Source organism: Primulina eburnea, unplaced genomic scaffold (assembly GCF_022965805.1).
Source record: "Primulina eburnea isolate SZY01 unplaced genomic scaffold, ASM2296580v1 ctg633_ERROPOS900000, whole genome shotgun sequence".
Taxonomy (NCBI): domain Eukaryota; kingdom Viridiplantae; phylum Streptophyta; class Magnoliopsida; order Lamiales; family Gesneriaceae; genus Primulina; species Primulina eburnea.
The window spans coordinates 25,516-42,769 of record NW_027331418.1 but is presented as its reverse complement, the minus strand read 5'-3'; the positions used below and the strand labels follow the sequence as shown (position 1 = coordinate 42,769).

The window sequence follows — 17,254 nt, the reverse complement described above, 5'->3', positions numbered from 1 at the left end:
TTTATTAGAAACTTCAATAAACGTTTACTCCGAAAAATATTAAAAAAAAGTTAGTATTAAATAGTAAATAGCAATTCATTTCATTTGTATTCTTTATATAAAGAAAATAATATGTAATTTAGTTCTATCAAATGTCTGAAAAGAACATAAAAGTGGAAGATAAGTCTCGACTCAAAGAATTCAACTAGACATAATCAAGTCGCCGGATTCCATCGGCCTGAGTCGGCTGTCGATCAAATGCCCGGAAACTCCCCGATACCGCCTAAGCTCTGAACACATTCACTTCATTTCATCAGTGAGTGATTAGCCAGACATGAAATTTGAGGTAAAATTGTAAAAAAAAAATGATTACCATAACATGCACTGATTTGTGAGTTGATTAAATATCTGGATAATTACCAGATCGAGGAATGGAGGAGGGAGAATCTTGCTGGATGAATTTACACTCATGATGCATCTTCCATTTAGTTTTCGATCCTTTGAGCTAGGAGTTTTCCCCTCGTAAAACACAAAGCTTTTCTTCAAACCGATCACCTTACCGCCAGATGAATGCACGTTACAGGAAGAAAAACCACTGCTCGGCATCCCCAACACAAACCTCTGTTCTGCATTTAAAACTAGCAATTTCAGTTGCAGCGGATTCAGAAATTTTTTACGTATATTTATGGACTCCATGGTTCACCGGAGCGGCCGGGTCTTAGCCGGAACGGCCGTTCTGGAACGGGAACGGCCCCTAGCGCGTCAAAGTTCCAGTACAAAACGTTGAGTGTAGTGTCACGCCGTTTTGTGTCGTGAAATCGGCGATATCTCGGCCGGAACGGAATGGCCGGTACGAATGGAACGGTTCGGCTATTCAAAATGAATTTGGATGAGCTTATGGATGAAGAAGACTTGGACGCACAGAAGAAATTTGAAAACTAATGAGTTGGCCAGTGGGGACAAGACTAGTAAAAGTTAAAACAATGGACCGAGAGTGCCGAGAGTAAGAAAAGAGGAGTAAGAAAACTTGCAAAAGAATCAATAATTTGTATCAATAATTTCAAGTCTATCTTCCTATTTCATATTAAGAAATCGTAAAAATCATCTTTCTATTTAAAAACCTCTCTTGTTGCTGCGTTTCTCCTTTGTACACAAATATTTGTAATCTGGATTTGGAAGCTTTTATTTGGATTTGGAAGCTAATTATCGACAAAGTTTAACTAAGGTGATATTTATTTTGAAGTATTTACGTTAATAATACTAATGTTATATATGGTCCACTAATAAATGTAGTTGATTATGATAAAAAAAAAAAAGAAATTTTGTTAAGTAATGTATTATGGCCTTGTCGTATACTTAGTTAATTATGTATAATTCACTTAGTTAATCATTAGTTTTATTAAAAAGTATTTAAATTTATGTTGATAAGTTATCTGTAAAATTATAGAATAAATATTTTTGGTTGATATTGTCAATTTAGAGAGTGAAAAAATGAAGTGAGTTGTGAATTTGTAAATTTAAGTATTTTGTAGAATGACTCCAAAACCCGATATTGGTTGGGAGTTCGGTGATATGGTAGGTGATAATTGAAAGACAGTAAAATGCAAATTTTGTGAAAAAGTTGTAACCAGAGGAATTACGAGATTAAAAGAGCATATTGCACACGTTACTGGAAATGTCGAAATATGTTATAAAGCTCCCAAAGAAATATCTTTGATGTTACGAAAACATCTCCAAGATTCGAAGGCAAAACGAAATTTATTGAAAAAGAAAAAATAAAAAGTATTAGAATCAATACAACAAAGTATACATGGATTGGAAAGTGATAGTAGCAGTGAAGATGCTTCAGAAGATACTGAAACTCGAGAATTGCGAAAAGTCATTAAGGAAAGCCGTAAACAAGCGTTTTTGAGGAGGAAATGCGTAACCGACACGGTCTAGGTAAACAATATATAAACAATATTATTAATTCGTGTGTACATACATTATTAATTTATTTCGCATGTCTAATCTTAAATTTTATAATTGTAGGATTTCCTGGTGCTAGTTCATCTTTTGGCCTAAATCCTGGTTTAAAAAGAGATATGCCTCGCAGCCATCAAAAGGGATTGACTCATTTATGTTTCCCTCAAAACGTAAGAGTATAAAAAATTGGTTTGCTGTTGAAAAAGTCAAAGAAGTTGGGAAAGCTGTTTCAAAATGGTTTATATACAATGCTATTCCATTCAATGCAGCAGATAGTGGACCATATTATCAATCCATGATTAATACCATTGCAGAGGCTGGAACTGGAATAAAAGGTCCCTCAGGACGCCAAATTGGTGGGGTTTATTTACAAGATAAGGTGGATGAGATAAATAATTATCTAAATACATTAAAATCTACCAAGTACGGTGTAGGTTAATTCAGTTAATTCGGTTCGGTTTCGGTTTTTGTAAAAAAATATCGGTTTAACCGAATTAACCGAATTATTAAATAAATAATTTTAATTTTATTTTATTATGTTTTAAATATAATTTATAATATTTTTATATTTAATATTGTATATTATAATTAATTTTTTTATGAATAAAGTGTTTTCTTATGATTAAAATAGAATATTAATTATTAATTTTATATATAATTTTTAAAATTTTAATTTTTTTAGAATATTAATTATTAATTATATATATAATTTTTAAAATTTTATTTTTTAAAAAAAAATCGGTTAATTCGGTTACCGACCGAAATAACCGATTTTAATTCGGTTCGGTTAATTCGGTTTTTGTGAAAATTCGGTTCGGTTCGGTTAGTCAAAAATTTTTCGGTTAAATCGGTTTTCGGTTAATTCGGTTCGGTTTGTAACCGAATTAACCGAATACTCACCCCTATGTACAGTTATGTGTGATGGTTGGAGCACGCGCAACAAGCATCCGATCATCAATTTTATGATTTATTGTGATCGTAATATGGTATTTCATAGTTCAGTTGATTGCTCCAACAAAACAAAGACAGATGATTTCATTTTATCTCTATTGAATAAAGTAATTGACGAGATTGGAGAAGAAAATGTTGTGCAAGTTGTTACTGATAGTGAAGGTGCAAATAAGGCTGCAGGTGCAAAATTGATGATGGAAAGACCACATTTGTTTTGGTCTCCTTGTGCAGCACATTGTCTTGACCTCATTTTGGAAGATGTTGGTAAGATGGAAAAGGTAAAAAAGTGTATTGAAAAAGCCAAACAAATCACAAGTTTCATATACAACAGTGATAAACTTGTGAATTTGATGAAAACATTTACCAATGATCGTGAATTGTTAAAACCGGGAATAACCCGCTTTGCTACAGAATTTATTTCTATTGAAAGTCTTGTTCGGCATACTTCAGATTTGAAGAGATTGTACACTTCTGCGGAGTGGGAAGAAATCAATAATACCAGCAGAAGAAGAAAAATAGCCCAAAAAACTGTTAATATTATCATGGATGCAAGATTTTGGAAGAGAGCTCGTGATGTTTGTGCTGCAATGGAACCACTTGTAAAAGTTTTGAAACTTGTTGATCAAGACAAAAAGCCAACAATGTCAATTATCTATGAAGCAATGGATCGGGCAAAATTGGCAATAAAAGAAAATACTAAAGATCGGCAATCATATTGGGATGTCATCGATAATCGTTGGTACAATCAATTACACCAACATTTGCATGCTGCGGGTAACAATATAACTTATTTAAAGCATATAATCAAAGTCATTTATATATTTGTCATTCTAATTTGTGATTATGTAAATGTTATTTCAGCATATTTTCTAAATCCATTACTTCAGTATTCTGGAACTTGTGTTTATACTGATGAGGTCAAACGAGGATTAAAGGTTGTAATAAAGAGACTTGAACCAGACTTAAGTGCGCAAGCTTCGGCGATGAGTGAGGTAGAATTTTTTTTCTTATTTTTCCTACTATATATTTGAAATATATACCATAATGATTTTTTCTTATTCTTTCTTGTAGCTTAAATTATTCACTGATCAGACAGGTGAATTTGGATCACCACTCGCAAAAATGGCTGTGAAAAAATCTCTCCCAGGTTTAGTATTTTTCAAAAGAATTTATAATTTACAAAATGTTTATAAAATTATTTTTTTTGTATCAGCTGAATGGTGGAATGACTATGGTGACGATGCTCCACACCTTATAAAAATTGCAATCAAAATTCTAAGCCAAACATGCTCATCTTCGAGATGCGAGAGAAATTGGAGCACATGGTCTCTTGTACACACAAAGCTTCGTATTCGTTTGGCTGTAGAGAAGCTGCACAAATTAGTTTATGTTCATTACAACATGCGGCTCAGGGTACGAAATTTGACATGTAGAAAAGAAGAAGATGACTATTACAGTCCGATAGACCTCAATCACATTTTTCATGATGATGATATCTTAAGCGAGTGGATAAGGGATAATGAACCTGCCGGTGTTACAAGATGACGATTTGGCATGGCTAGATGAAGGAATTCAAGAATTACATTCCAATGAACACAACACAACTACTAACGGCCAGAGTCGTGCAAAAAAGAATAAAAATGTTCAGAAGTAAACAAAATCAAAAGAAATAAGAATTCTATCTAGAGATGATGGAGAAGATAGTGATGATTCAGATGATGGAAATGATCAACAAGGACTTGGAAAGCATCATAGATCACAAGATACAACGCATGATCAAAGTCGTCACGATGACCATCATATCGAAGGTATGACATGGGCAGAAGGTGATGAAAATTATTATGCAACACAAGATACTGATGGTTATCGCCCTGGGATTGAGGAACAACGTCGCTTCTTGGCAAGTTTGTCAGAATTCTCTAGTGCTAGTGATAAAGAACATTCAGCTGGATCTTCTCGACCATATATGGGTGTCGAAGAACATATAAGATGCCTCGGATTGGGGGGAAACCAAAAATTCAAATGAGAGATAATTATGGAACGATGAGTTATAATTTGGACTCTCAACATGTTGGGTATGATCCGATTGGAAATCAATCATCTGGATATGGATATTATGATAATTATAGTGCTAGACATGATTCTTTTGATACATCAGCATCCGATACAAGTGGAATTAGACATCGTGGATTTGATTATGGATCGTCTCATTATATCGGTGATAGATTCAATGAATCTGAGAGTTATTTTGATGGTGCTCGCAATAGATTTCCTAATCATTCATCATCTATAAGGAGCAGTTTTGGACGTCGTGGTCCTGAGTATGGATCTTCGACTACCGCTGCTAGTTCTAGTGGATATCGTGGATTCGGGTATTACAGTCGACGTGACGAAACACCTTTACAGAGTCATTCATCTCATTCCAATGACCACTCATCCACCCAGTCAAATCAATATCCCTATGGACAACTTGGTGATAATTTATATCAATATCCACATGTTAGAAATCAATTTGATCAACTGGATACTCAGGGAGAAAATATTGATGATTTAGCTCCTCCCCGTCACTCCTCATGGTATTAGCTCTGGTAAGGTGTAATTTTTACGATATATTTTTTAATGTGCTAGTATTGTAAAATAATTTGTATTGAAGTATTAATTTTTAATGATTTTATATATTTTATATAACGTAATTTATATATTTCTACAAAATTGATATAGGTCGTTTTTACGTGTTTTATTACATTAGTTTAGTGTATGTTTTCATCATTATTGTGTGTGTTTTATGCATATTATGTCATTTTAGTATTAGCATTTGCATTTGATCATAGCTCACTTCAATTCTAAAATTTGTAGGTAAAATACGCAACAAGCCTTAATTGACTATATTATTTTAGTTGAACTTTTTTGTGAAAGTTTTGCTCGATCACAAATTTTACTAACATTTTGAATTAATTTTTTTTGTAAGTCTGCGCCGCGATTGTTCCGTGACGAAATATTGGAACTGGAACGGTGGTCGCCGCGACGAGTTCCGCAACAGTTCCGACGAACCATGATGGACTCTTGCATGCATGAAAAGATTTGGTATCCGTTTAATATAATTTCTTACAAAATATATATACATATCAATTTAACTATTATCTCATATTAAATCATCTCGTTATATTTCCATAAGAGTTGTTTCTCATAATTACGTCAGTCCGTAGTTGGTAATATTATTATTTTTTTTATAAAAAACATATAATTTTTTTTTGAAAATATTTGCATGTATTTTGTAATATTTGCATGTATTTTGTAAGAAATTATATTAAACGAAATTATATTAAATGTATTTTGTAGTTGGTGGTTAACGCGATTATTCTTTGAGTTCGTGGTTAAACTAGAATATTGGTACCTTTGATTAATCCATAAATTTCAATTGTATTTTTGTAATTTTAGACAATTAAGACCATAAATTTTAAATTTACTTGTACATGTTTATACAATATTTTATTTTAATTAAGACGAATTTCAAATTCTCTCAATAATTGAGGTATTTTAAATTCATTTTACTTTGTGTAACTAATGTGTAAATAAGTCAGATATAAATTTAAAATATTATTTATTATTTCATAATTAATAAAACTTAATCAAAATCTATTAATTTCAAATATATCCATTCCTCTAAATAACCTTAATTATTTATAAAATTATGTTAAAAATTTACAGAACCTATAATATGTATCATGATTTACCTACACACCAGTCACCACCACTAGTCTTTCACAAATTTTATAATAAAGCAAGAATCTATTTTAAAAACCCTTTATAACGTAAAATGTAAACAATTTGTACTCTAAAGTTTCGAAAATACAAATATTTTAGGTTTTTTTTTTAGTTTAAAGTTAAAATTGTCACTTTATTGCCTCGACATTCCAAACTTTAACATAATTAATTGTTGGCAAAATATACAACACTGGAACACACTAATTAGCGTCACCAGTAAAAAAATATTATTTTTTATTATAAATATAATTAACATGTACCGTCTCAAATGAGACATACTCATAATAACATGTTCAGACAAAATTGTGAGGATATTTCACTAGGCTTTGGTCTAGTTTTCACTCGAAATTTGAGGGTTTTGTTTCTGTTTAGCATTATGCGAAATCACGAACCATCTATTTTACGTGCACTAACGTTCAGCGGATGTACAGTTCCGTATATTATTTAAAATATATTTTTATATAAATGAATACATTTGAATTGTTGATATCATAAACTTTTTGTCATAATTTATTTATTTAGAAAATAAAATAATTTTTTCCATGCTTAAAAACATCAAAATTAGTTATTTTTATGGGCTCTCCATTGTATGTGGATACCTGATTCTTATTGGATAATCTTTATCTAAGACTGGGCATTCGGGTATGGGTAAAAGGCCGTCTTACCCTAATTCAAAATTAAATGTGTGCTATACAAATATGAGTAGGTCTCTTGTAAGACGGTCTCAATCTCTTATAAGACGGTCTCACGAATCTTTATCTGTGAGACGAGTCGAATATATCCATATTCACAATAAAAAATAATACTCTTATCATAAAAAGTAATATTTTTCATGGATGACCCAAATAAAAGTTCTGTCTAACGAAATACGACTCATGAGACCGTCTCACAAGTTTTTGTCTACATATATTTATCATTCGATGGATCTTGAAAATAAAAATATCTATAAAATGTTTTGAAAAATTAAATTTCAAGCCATTATATTGTTTCATCGACATATTTTAAATTATAAAAAAGTGGAGATTACTATAGTTTAAATACAAGACGAAATGAAATATTTGATAATAACTACTTGGTGCTAGCCCCCATTCTCTTGGCAAAGACAAATCCACTTTTTTTATGCACCAACTCCACGTTTCCCCTTCAAAGGGCGTGAATTGTAGAAATTTAGAGGCTTGGAGGTAAAACGGTTTGGTTCATTTGCTTTAGATCCAACCATTGTTCGTCGTGCATGCTAATGGTTTCAGCGTTTTTTCCACTAATGCATCCACTTTGTAACTGACCAAATTATCTGGCCACGGTTTCATCGTTCATGTTTCTGATCCATTGTGGCTACAAATGAAGAATCATTTTTGGTTTATTTTTTGTTTCCCATAGAATAATGTTGCTTCATATTAGCAGCCACGAATCATGAAGTAGGCAAGATATAATCTTCTAGAATTTCAAGAAAATGAATAAAGGTTCGGACAAACCAGAGAGAGATCAAAGTCATGACTACAATCAAGGCAAGAGACTGTTCCCCGAGAATTTGGGGATTGAAATGCTCAGCCCTTGCAAGAACTAAAGTGAATAAGAATGCTATTATAGCTCGATTCATCTCAATTGAAGCTAATACCGAAGCTGTATACCGTGTACTGCGTGAAACAACATACTGCAAAAGCTTCATATAAATAAATACAACAAGAAGAAAACAGGACAAGAGTAAATGAAGGGCCCAAATGCATGAGTAGCTTGTTGATGGTAATTAACATCTACTGCCACAACTCCATCAGCAACAACTTTTTTACTATATTTAGTAAACACAGCTTGGTTCATGAGATGGGACGATGAAATACGATGACAAATTGAAATATAAAGATAACATAACTATTTTTTAACTCCAATTATTATAAAAATTAGATCAAGCGTGGAATGATGCAATGATGTTGAATATTATCCTTCGCACCAGACAGACATTAGACACCAAGCATGTTTTAATTACATATGTGCATGCTATGACAGCAATTGTTGTTGATAGAAGCTGGATAACGATCATAACATGATAGTACAAGAGAGTCCATAGGGATTTGTTATAACAATGAAATTGTAAATTCCTCCATGACAAATGTCACACACCAATATTAGTGTCACATTACTTAGTCTAATACCGGTTATGATCTTAGACCTCAAGTTTAATTTTGTCATTTACATATGTATCAGTAATCAGTAAATTGGATTTACGGATAAAATAAAGTTTATCTACAAAGAAATCTTATCATAGTTTGTAACTTTATCGTAGTTAAATACTACGAGGCTCTTGAAACGTTCAAGGTTTCCCTAGAATTATCCCAGAATGTTGTTTCGTCGTACAGTGTACAAAACTTGATAAATGCTGCCTCAAAATTAGGAAACAAATTTAAGGTCAGTCTTTGTGGTTGTGCCTAATTCCAGAGCGGTTGCTTGATAAATATTTCCCAACTCTCGAGTTCAGCAAATATATCACTTTCTAAATCCTATGAGTTCCAACGCAAAAAGGCAACTTTTCAAGAAACATTTTTGCATAAAAAGTAATTCAACAAAAGGCATGGAAAAAACAGATATTGTATTTAAGTTAACAACAACACATATTCATGTAGAAAGACAGAGATTGAAATAATTTGACTCCAATTATGTAATGAGTTTTACACCAGTAGTCCAATTTTAATTGCGTGGATTCACGTTGTTAGGCACGGCATCCAATCTCAGCGAACCTTATAACAGGTAAATAGTCCAATAGAAAGAAGCTATGCCAAATGCAATTCCAGTGAGCTATGTTAGTTCCATCTCAGGCTATTGTAGAAACACGTAGTATTGCTAAGTACCAAACAAAGAATATTCAACAATTTTAATTTCTCAACTCGAGAGTTCAGTTGATCTATAATCATTCCCACAACAAAAGGTCATTTAAAAACAAGGCTGAAAAGAAATGTTTAATCATCTTTCAAATCACAAGTGTTGTTCCAAGTCCATTATTCGTTGAACATGCTTGTATTTTACTGTTTACCAATTGAATGGCAGAGCATGCCTCTAGTTCCCCCGCCAACGTGCCTTAAGCGGGTCGAATTCTTTGTGTCGGTGAGAGAGAGAGAGATTTTCATGGTAAGTTAGCGTTCTGAAATTTGAAGAGGTCACATATAAATTAAGAAAATATTTTTCACTCCAAAATTTGTACGAGTATGATATCTGGTCAATCTTGATTTCAAAGCAATCAATCGTAACTAATGGTTTATATGTGACCTCTTCAAATTTCAGAACGCTAACTTACCATGAAAATCTCTCTCTCTCTCACCGACACAAAGAATTCGACCCGCTTAAGGCACGTTGGCGGGGGAACTAGAGGGTGAATTCACGTCAGCTGTTTTACATGTCTGTCAGCCTTTCAAGGTGGGCTCATACACTTCTTATACGAAACTATTCAAAGCTAAACTACAGACAATCATATATATAACTGCCAATGTTTTCAAAAATACCCATTTAACATTGTCCTAAATTTAAGAAGACAATTTTAATGCAAGTAAGATTTTCATGTGTCCAATGATTCTATACATGAGAAACATTCAGTGGAGATTCCTAGATCACGCATAACCATGATACAGTTCCTAAGGACCTAAGTACTTCAAAGGTCCCACACAGCCTGAGAAACATTCAGGGGAGATTCCTATATCACGCATAATCATGATACAGTTCCTAAGGAGCTAAGCACTTCTAAGGTCCCACACAGCTAAATTTAAAAATTGTCGATGCAATGTGAACTTAACATAATACATTCTGCCAAAAGTGCAAATTGAAAATAAATCTAAGGGATATCTTAAAAATGTTTGGCATCAGAGGGTATTGTAAAACAGCCATATCAGCAGCAAAAGTTAATTCACAGATCCTCCTTTGCAATCCAGAACAAGAATGTAGTACCACATGAAGATGATTTAACATATAAATACCAAAGCTAAGAACCGACTTCATAACAGTTAGTTCCTGGATAATCAGCACAAAAAACTTCTCTAGAAACTAGCTTTAATTGTTAGGGATGCACCTGGTGATTGTATCAGTAGATGGAAAAGATAAGAATTGGAGATAACTGCTATTTCTTCCGATTGCAACCAACAGAAATACACAATATATAATCTTTCGATTTCGCTTCTAACAGATAGCACTGCATTTGGAATTCCATAAAACTAGCATGAAACAGATTCAATGCATAATCCATACGTTGGGAACTAGTCTCATGGACAATTCTTCTTCTGCCAGCTATCGATTTTTTTTGATGCAACCAAACCTTGACTAATAGAAACAACTCTGGACTCACTAAAATTTATGACTTCCATTCAGAGAAAAACTTCCATCTTACATCAGTTCACTTTATATATTCAAGACTAAAATATTTTAGCTGATAACCAAATAATAATAATTAAACAATTGAAAAATAGTGAAGAAATCAAGAGTCCAACCAATAATTTTGAGCCCCATAGCATGCAAATGCAAATAAATATCAAAGCAGCGGAAACTTGAGAATAAGCCAAGATTAGAAAGGAAAAAAAACTCAAATGGCCATGCAAATAAACGACAGAGTAAGTTTCAGTCTAATGAAGTTTATATACAACTTTTCTATACAAAGAACATCACATTATTCATTCTCAGTTAAAGAACATCACACTATTCATTATCAGCTAAATAACATCAGACACAATACAATGTAGCTAAATAAAGAATAAAACAGATGAATCAATTAATCGATGAAACCAGTCTTTCTCCAAATGGCATTGCGCACCTGCCTGAGATCCCTCCCTTTCAATGTCCTACCAGCCCCCTCAAGCACAGAAAAGGACAACATCGGAGAATTCCGCGCCGCCACCACCTCATGCGGAGGCAATATCACCCCATTTTCCTCCTCCTCATCCTCTTCCGACAAGACTTCATCTAACTCCATCGCCCTCCTCCGCATTGCTTCAGGGATCACAGGTACTTTAACAGGTGCCGATTGGTGAAGAAGACGCACCCTATCCACCTGAGGGAGAGGAGGAGGCCTTCTCGGAATCATTATCCTGGACGAAAATGACGCGGCGGGAGAAGTGGAAGAAGAGGAGGACAGCGACGCAGAAGTGGACGCCTTGTGGTTGAACACGGGTCGGGCGCCGGATCCAGTTCCGGATCCGCTTTTCGTACTCACGTTGTCATTCAGAGCTGCTAAGATACCGTGACTTTTGTTGCGGTTTGAGGCGTTCTGACCTTGACTGGGGATATGGCTAGGGTCCACGTTCGATGGGGAGGAGCTCCCAGAAGGAGAGCTGAAAATATCGTGTTCCGACAGTTCGAGAGGAGGCGCGGCTGATGAGGACTGGGACTGAAACACTCCCAAAAGCCTGTCGGACGGGGATGGAGGGATACGGTGGTGGTTGAGGATACGGTTGCCAATGATATCGCGACCTCCCGCCCCGCCGCCGCCGCCGCCGAGTTGTTCCATCACAGAAGCGTGTCGATTGGTGCGTATGGGAGCGCAAAACGGAGGCGTGGGTAAGAGGTGCCAAATAAATCAATAATATAATTATTAAATTAAAATAAAAATATATAGTCCAGTTGGGTAAATATCGTGTGTGTTGGCAACATGCTGTTGGTTTACGATGTACAATTTAGTTGGAAAGTCAAACAAAGGGAGGAATGTACAAGATATCGATGCACATGGAAACTGATATTAGAAAAGGTCGGTACGCTATTTTGACACATACTTTTGGGATTTATGGTCCACACAATGTCCACGTCCTTTTCCTTTTAGCCCTTCAAAGCAAAATATATTTACTAATATTAATGTCTAATCCTACTATCCTAAAAATAATAAAAATTACTACTATTATTACTACTTTAAATGCTAACAAATATTATTACCTAATCGAAATATTTTTTAGTCAAGTGAGAGAAATTTTTTTTGTTAATGGACAAAAATTATGTTAGAATTGAGTCTTAAACGATACACAGGAACATTTTTTTGAAATCAGATTAGATATTTTATTCTTCGATATGAAAAATAATGAAATCGATACCTAGATCGAAAATTGAGCATGTTTGTTTATCAAAAATATTTTTGGAAATGATGATCTTTAGCCATACAATTAGTATGCATACGCTGTGACTTGTGAGAAGACCTCCAAAAAATATTGAAAATGTACGCCTTAATTGTTCGAGATTGAAATGAGACAAAGTTAATTTCATTAATAAAACCAGCACAACTTCAGTTAATTTAACGAGACAATTATTCTATGATATTCATAAAAAATATTATTTTTTAAGACCTACTCTATATATATTTGTTGCGGAGCTCATACGACTCCATATGCACGTGATTTGTTCTCGAAAGAGTAATAAAGTACTATAAATTTTTAAAAATACAGAAATTTGTACAGAAACCAATGAACAATATCGTTAGAAAATACAACAGACAAAACTAAAACAGTAAAGAAAAGCAAACTAAGGTCAATACGAAGTATAGTGTCCTTAAAACAGATTTGTCCTCTCTGATATGTGCTTCGAGGATCAATTTAGACGATTGTTTCACATGATACAACAAAACAATCAGCAGTAACCTAGCACGAAAGTACTACAATGACGAGCTGAACAAGTACCTGAACTTTATCACGAGTTGGAGTAGAGCAGCAATAGGCAGAGATTTGAAAGTGATACAAGTGTGATATATGCTTGAAGGACTCGAGGACTCGAGGCTGCCTGCCTCTATATACAGGCATTGGGTTCCATACGAACAGTCACATACTAACCATCCGAAAGGTCAAAGGTTGCTCAGTTGAAGCACCAACAGTCGCGTGCGGGGAAGGTCACATTTAGAAATATCTTGAGTGAATTTTCAAAAATAAAAATTCAAGAAAATAGAAAAAGTTGCACCCCTATATCATGCATGCACGAAAAAGTCTCTTAACCAATCATTTTTACAAGTTTATATAATGTAATTCAATATTTGCTCACAAATGCTAAGATTATTTTTCAATATGGGAGATTATTCATTCCACGTACATTAAGCATCCACTTATCAATGTCATAAGATGCTTATCAATTTTCCATTCAAATTGGAAAAAGTTCTACAGGTCAAAGTACAAAGTCCAACATAATTAACACTCATATTTCAACTCAATATATATATATATATATATATATATATATATATATATATATATATATATTATATATATATATATTATATATATATATATATATATTTAATATGTCACTTTGATGACATCATCTTTTGTTTCTCGAATTATTCTCACACCAACATTTTTTCTCAAAATTGTCATAACTTATTTTCAATATTAGTCATCTCAAATTACATCATGACACCCTCACTCATTTTATCGATTATTATTAAATTTAACATAAAATTAAATACTTAATAGAAAAAACTTATATAAATTATGATTATATAATTTCTTGAGTAGTAACAATGCTCGAAGACCGTGAAACCAACAAACAAGAAAAACAAAATAAAGTAAATTCAAAGCAAACTCTTAATCCCAAAATATAACACAATATCTAGTTTTGTCATGATCTCGATCTTCTTTTTATCAGGAACTCAGTGTGGCGTTGCATACGCGCCTAATCTCTCCTTGTTTACCAGTGAGCACTTGAACCGCGCCTAACTTGATCATGGCTTGGCCAAAACTGGCGGAGAAACCACTCCCTTTAGCAATGGTGTTGACAGTGGAACTCGACAGTGGGTCCAAAGCCAAGTCTTGATCGATTTGGAGAACCCCCCTCCTCAAGAGTATTTGTTTGAAGTAGGAGTTGTCAACAGTGAGTACTGAACTCGATGGGTTCTGATCAAGGTTTACCGTGTTATCAACGGTAGCGTTTCGTGGGCATCGCGCTCTCAACGTAGCGAGTAGCGCTGTGTCCATGGTTGGATCGGGGTTTCCGGTGTTATTGAAATTGTAGATACGGTCCAAGAAGAGCGAGCAGTGAGCCACTCCAACGGTGTGACCACCTGCATTTGATTTATAGTTAAAATATAGTCTAACTTTCCATTAAATTAAAAGATGATCGCATATTTTGTATAAGAAGTTAATATATCTGGATGCATACAGATTAGAGCAAGAAATTTAATTTCTTGATCATAATGGACAATTGGACATACCAAGAAGAAAAACCATGTCAGTGGCACTAAGTCCTTTGGCTGCAAAGGCTTTGATTGAATCAGAGACCGATACTGAAGGGGCCGGGAGATTCACATTGCTAGCAAGAGATACTGTCCCATCTCTCCTCCCCGTCTGCACCGTGTATCGCCCTCCTCCGCTCTGCATGTGCATGCACACGGACACAATATAATGCATGATAATAATATTAATAGCAATCCAATATAATTTGATCTGGATACACTTATTTAAAGAAAAATAACATTATAGAGAATTGATTTAAACAATGTAACAAAGATATATATCATTCTATCAAGTTAATCATGGTTATGGAGCAATGAGCTAGGAGGCGGCATTGAGAAGATATGGATCGATCTCGGGTGTTTCGGGGGCAGCGGAAACTCAAAAGCTTAGCCAGAAAGAAAGATTTGTTCGCGCTTACCATGGAAACAGCATCTCTTGTAGCCATAACAATGATATCAGCGCATGAAACGACTTTAGGGCAGATTGCCTCCAGCACGCGTTTGGCCGAGTTAATAATTTCGTACCCTCGGACGCTTAGATTTTGGATCGCTGTTTTCTCACTGTTGCTTCCATCCAGCAGAAGTGATGCATCACATCCCTTCCATTTAAACATGTTAAATATTTTCAATATCGAATGCATGATATTTGATGTTAAGGAAAGACAGAGCTAGACATGCATGCAACTGACTTAAGCACGTAGCTCGAGATCATTGTTTAATTATTTATTTAATTAATTACAATTTTTCATTTTCGTATGTTATTAAGTTGCATTTATGTTTCAATGGAATGCAGTCTGCTAGCTTATATATTATTAGTATTACTATCTTTATCTTACATTGACGAAGCAGTCATGAAACTGCATGCGGAGGAGGGCAGCAGTAATGGTGGGATCTCTGCGGTGCCAAGCAGCAATGACAGCTCCTACGGCGGTCTCCACATCAATGAACCGGCATTTCCCACGGTAGAACCCTACCTGAAGACCGTCACCATTGCTCCGCCCACTCAAGACCGCAAAAACAATCACAAAGGCAGCGGCTAATGTGAATTTTCCGACACCCCTCGACATTTTTTATGTGAAAATATAGGTATATATATTTGTCTTTGAGCTAGCTAGGTTTGAATAAGACTGGTGAATTTGAAGTTCCATTTTTTTGGCTATTTATACTAATGGTATGTCACAGTTTGCAGGTAGTACGTGTATCATGAATGTGCTTGTGGCTTGCACGAAGCAGGGAGGGTGATTTTTCATAACAACGTGCGTCCACGTAATTGAAAAACATCAAAGGAAAACCAAGAATATAACCAGTACTTATTATATATACCTTAATACATTTTAGTATTTTACCTTACATTACTAATTAAATCTTCGATATTATTCCTTGACAACCAATATCAATTTATATGTCACCTAATTACGCACATAATACCGAATGTTCTTCTAAATCGATTACAATAATTGAGAAATAGATGTCTCTAGTGAGACGGTCTCACGAATCTTTATCTGTGAGACGGGTCAACTCTACTTATATTCACGATAAAAAGTAATATTCTTAGCATAAAAAGTAATATTTTTTTCATGGATGACCCAAATAAGAGATCAATCTCATAAAATACGACATGTGAGACCGTCTCACATAAGTTTTTGTCATAGGAACTTCTATATGTGTAATGTGATCTCGAAAGTAATACGTAACCGTGTGAATTACTCTCGTTGTACGTACAAATATGCAACATAACTCTAAATATAATGGATTCAATGTAACAAAAAATAATATCAAGTGAAATTAACATTTATAATTATATTTTAACAAAAAATTAGATATGCATATTTTTTAGGTAATTATAATTATTAATTAATAAATCATCATTGGTCGGTGTGGTGGTGTACCTAAACAGTAAATTGATAAATGTAATGCATTTTTTTTTTGTAATGTTTACAAAAAAAATTAATGTAATTGTGTATTTTTTTTAGTTTTGAACCATAATTATTGGGATTCATTCATAATTAATCAAACTTCCAATTGACTAATTAGGACTTTAGCTTGCTCCACATAACTAAGTTTAACAACTTTACACTTTTTGGAAAGTTGACTTTGTATTTTTATTTATAAAGAATATTGTTGATGTGTGTCGGTCCAATATCAAGAATAATATTAAGTGAGGTCGGAAATAGTAATTAACATCGGTTGACTCGGAACGTTTTGTATATAATAAATAAAGTACAGTATATCGCAGTGCATCACCAATTTTTAATAGCGAGATATGTCAATCCTATTAATATTCAAAATGAAAAGTAATACTCTTAGCATGAAAAGTAATATTTTTTTCATGGATGACTCAAATAAGATATCTGTGTTATAAAATATGACCAATGAGACCGTCTCATACAAGTTTTTAACATATATTTATTATTTTATTTATGG

The 17,254-nt window shown here is 33.9% G+C and overlaps 2 protein-coding genes across 2 annotated transcripts; one reads left to right on the top strand and one right to left on the bottom strand.

Moving 5' to 3' along the window:
* Positions 1–84: 84 nt before the first annotated feature.
* On the bottom strand, positions 85–16,291 carry LOC140821575 (peroxidase 44-like). The gene is made up of 5 exons (XM_073182084.1): positions 15,667–16,291; positions 15,250–15,429; positions 14,810–14,969; positions 14,597–14,659; positions 85–297 (listed from the first exon to the last, which is right to left on the bottom strand). Exons 1-5 carry the CDS (start codon positions 15,895–15,897, stop codon positions 293–295), a joined length of 639 nt encoding a protein of 212 aa, XP_073038185.1. The 5' UTR covers positions 15,898–16,291; the 3' UTR covers positions 85–292.
* On the top strand, positions 2,928–4,921 carry LOC140821563 (uncharacterized). The gene is made up of 5 exons (XM_073182070.1): positions 2,928–3,669; positions 3,757–3,887; positions 3,967–4,042; positions 4,109–4,426; positions 4,563–4,921. The coding sequence occupies exons 1-5, from the start codon at positions 2,928–2,930 to the stop codon at positions 4,919–4,921; spliced, it is 1,626 nt and encodes a 541-aa protein (XP_073038171.1).
* Positions 16,292–17,254: the final 963 nt, after the last annotated feature.

Excerpts from the sequence above, each read along its gene's own strand:
- LOC140821563 (XM_073182070.1), top strand. The coding sequence starts at position 2,928 with ATGGTATTTCATAGTTCAGTTGATTGCTCCAACAAAACAAAGACAGAT. Across the intron at positions 4,043-4,108 it reads TGTGAAAAAATCTCTCCCAG|CTGAATGGTGGAATGACTAT; the intron begins GTTTAGTATTTT and ends TTTTTGTATCAG. Across the intron at positions 4,427-4,562 it reads AAGGGATAATGAACCTGCCG|AAATAAGAATTCTATCTAGA; the intron begins GTGTTACAAGAT and ends CAAAATCAAAAG.
- LOC140821575 (XM_073182084.1), bottom strand. The coding sequence starts at position 15,897 with ATGTCGAGGGGTGTCGGAAAATTCACATTAGCCGCTGCCTTTGTGATT. Across the intron at positions 15,430-15,666 it reads TTCATGACTGCTTCGTCAAT|GGATGTGATGCATCACTTCT; the intron begins GTAAGATAAAGA and ends TTTAAATGGAAG. Across the intron at positions 14,660-14,809 it reads TGACATGGTTTTTCTTCTTG|GTGGTCACACCGTTGGAGTG; the intron begins GTATGTCCAATT and ends AATCAAATGCAG.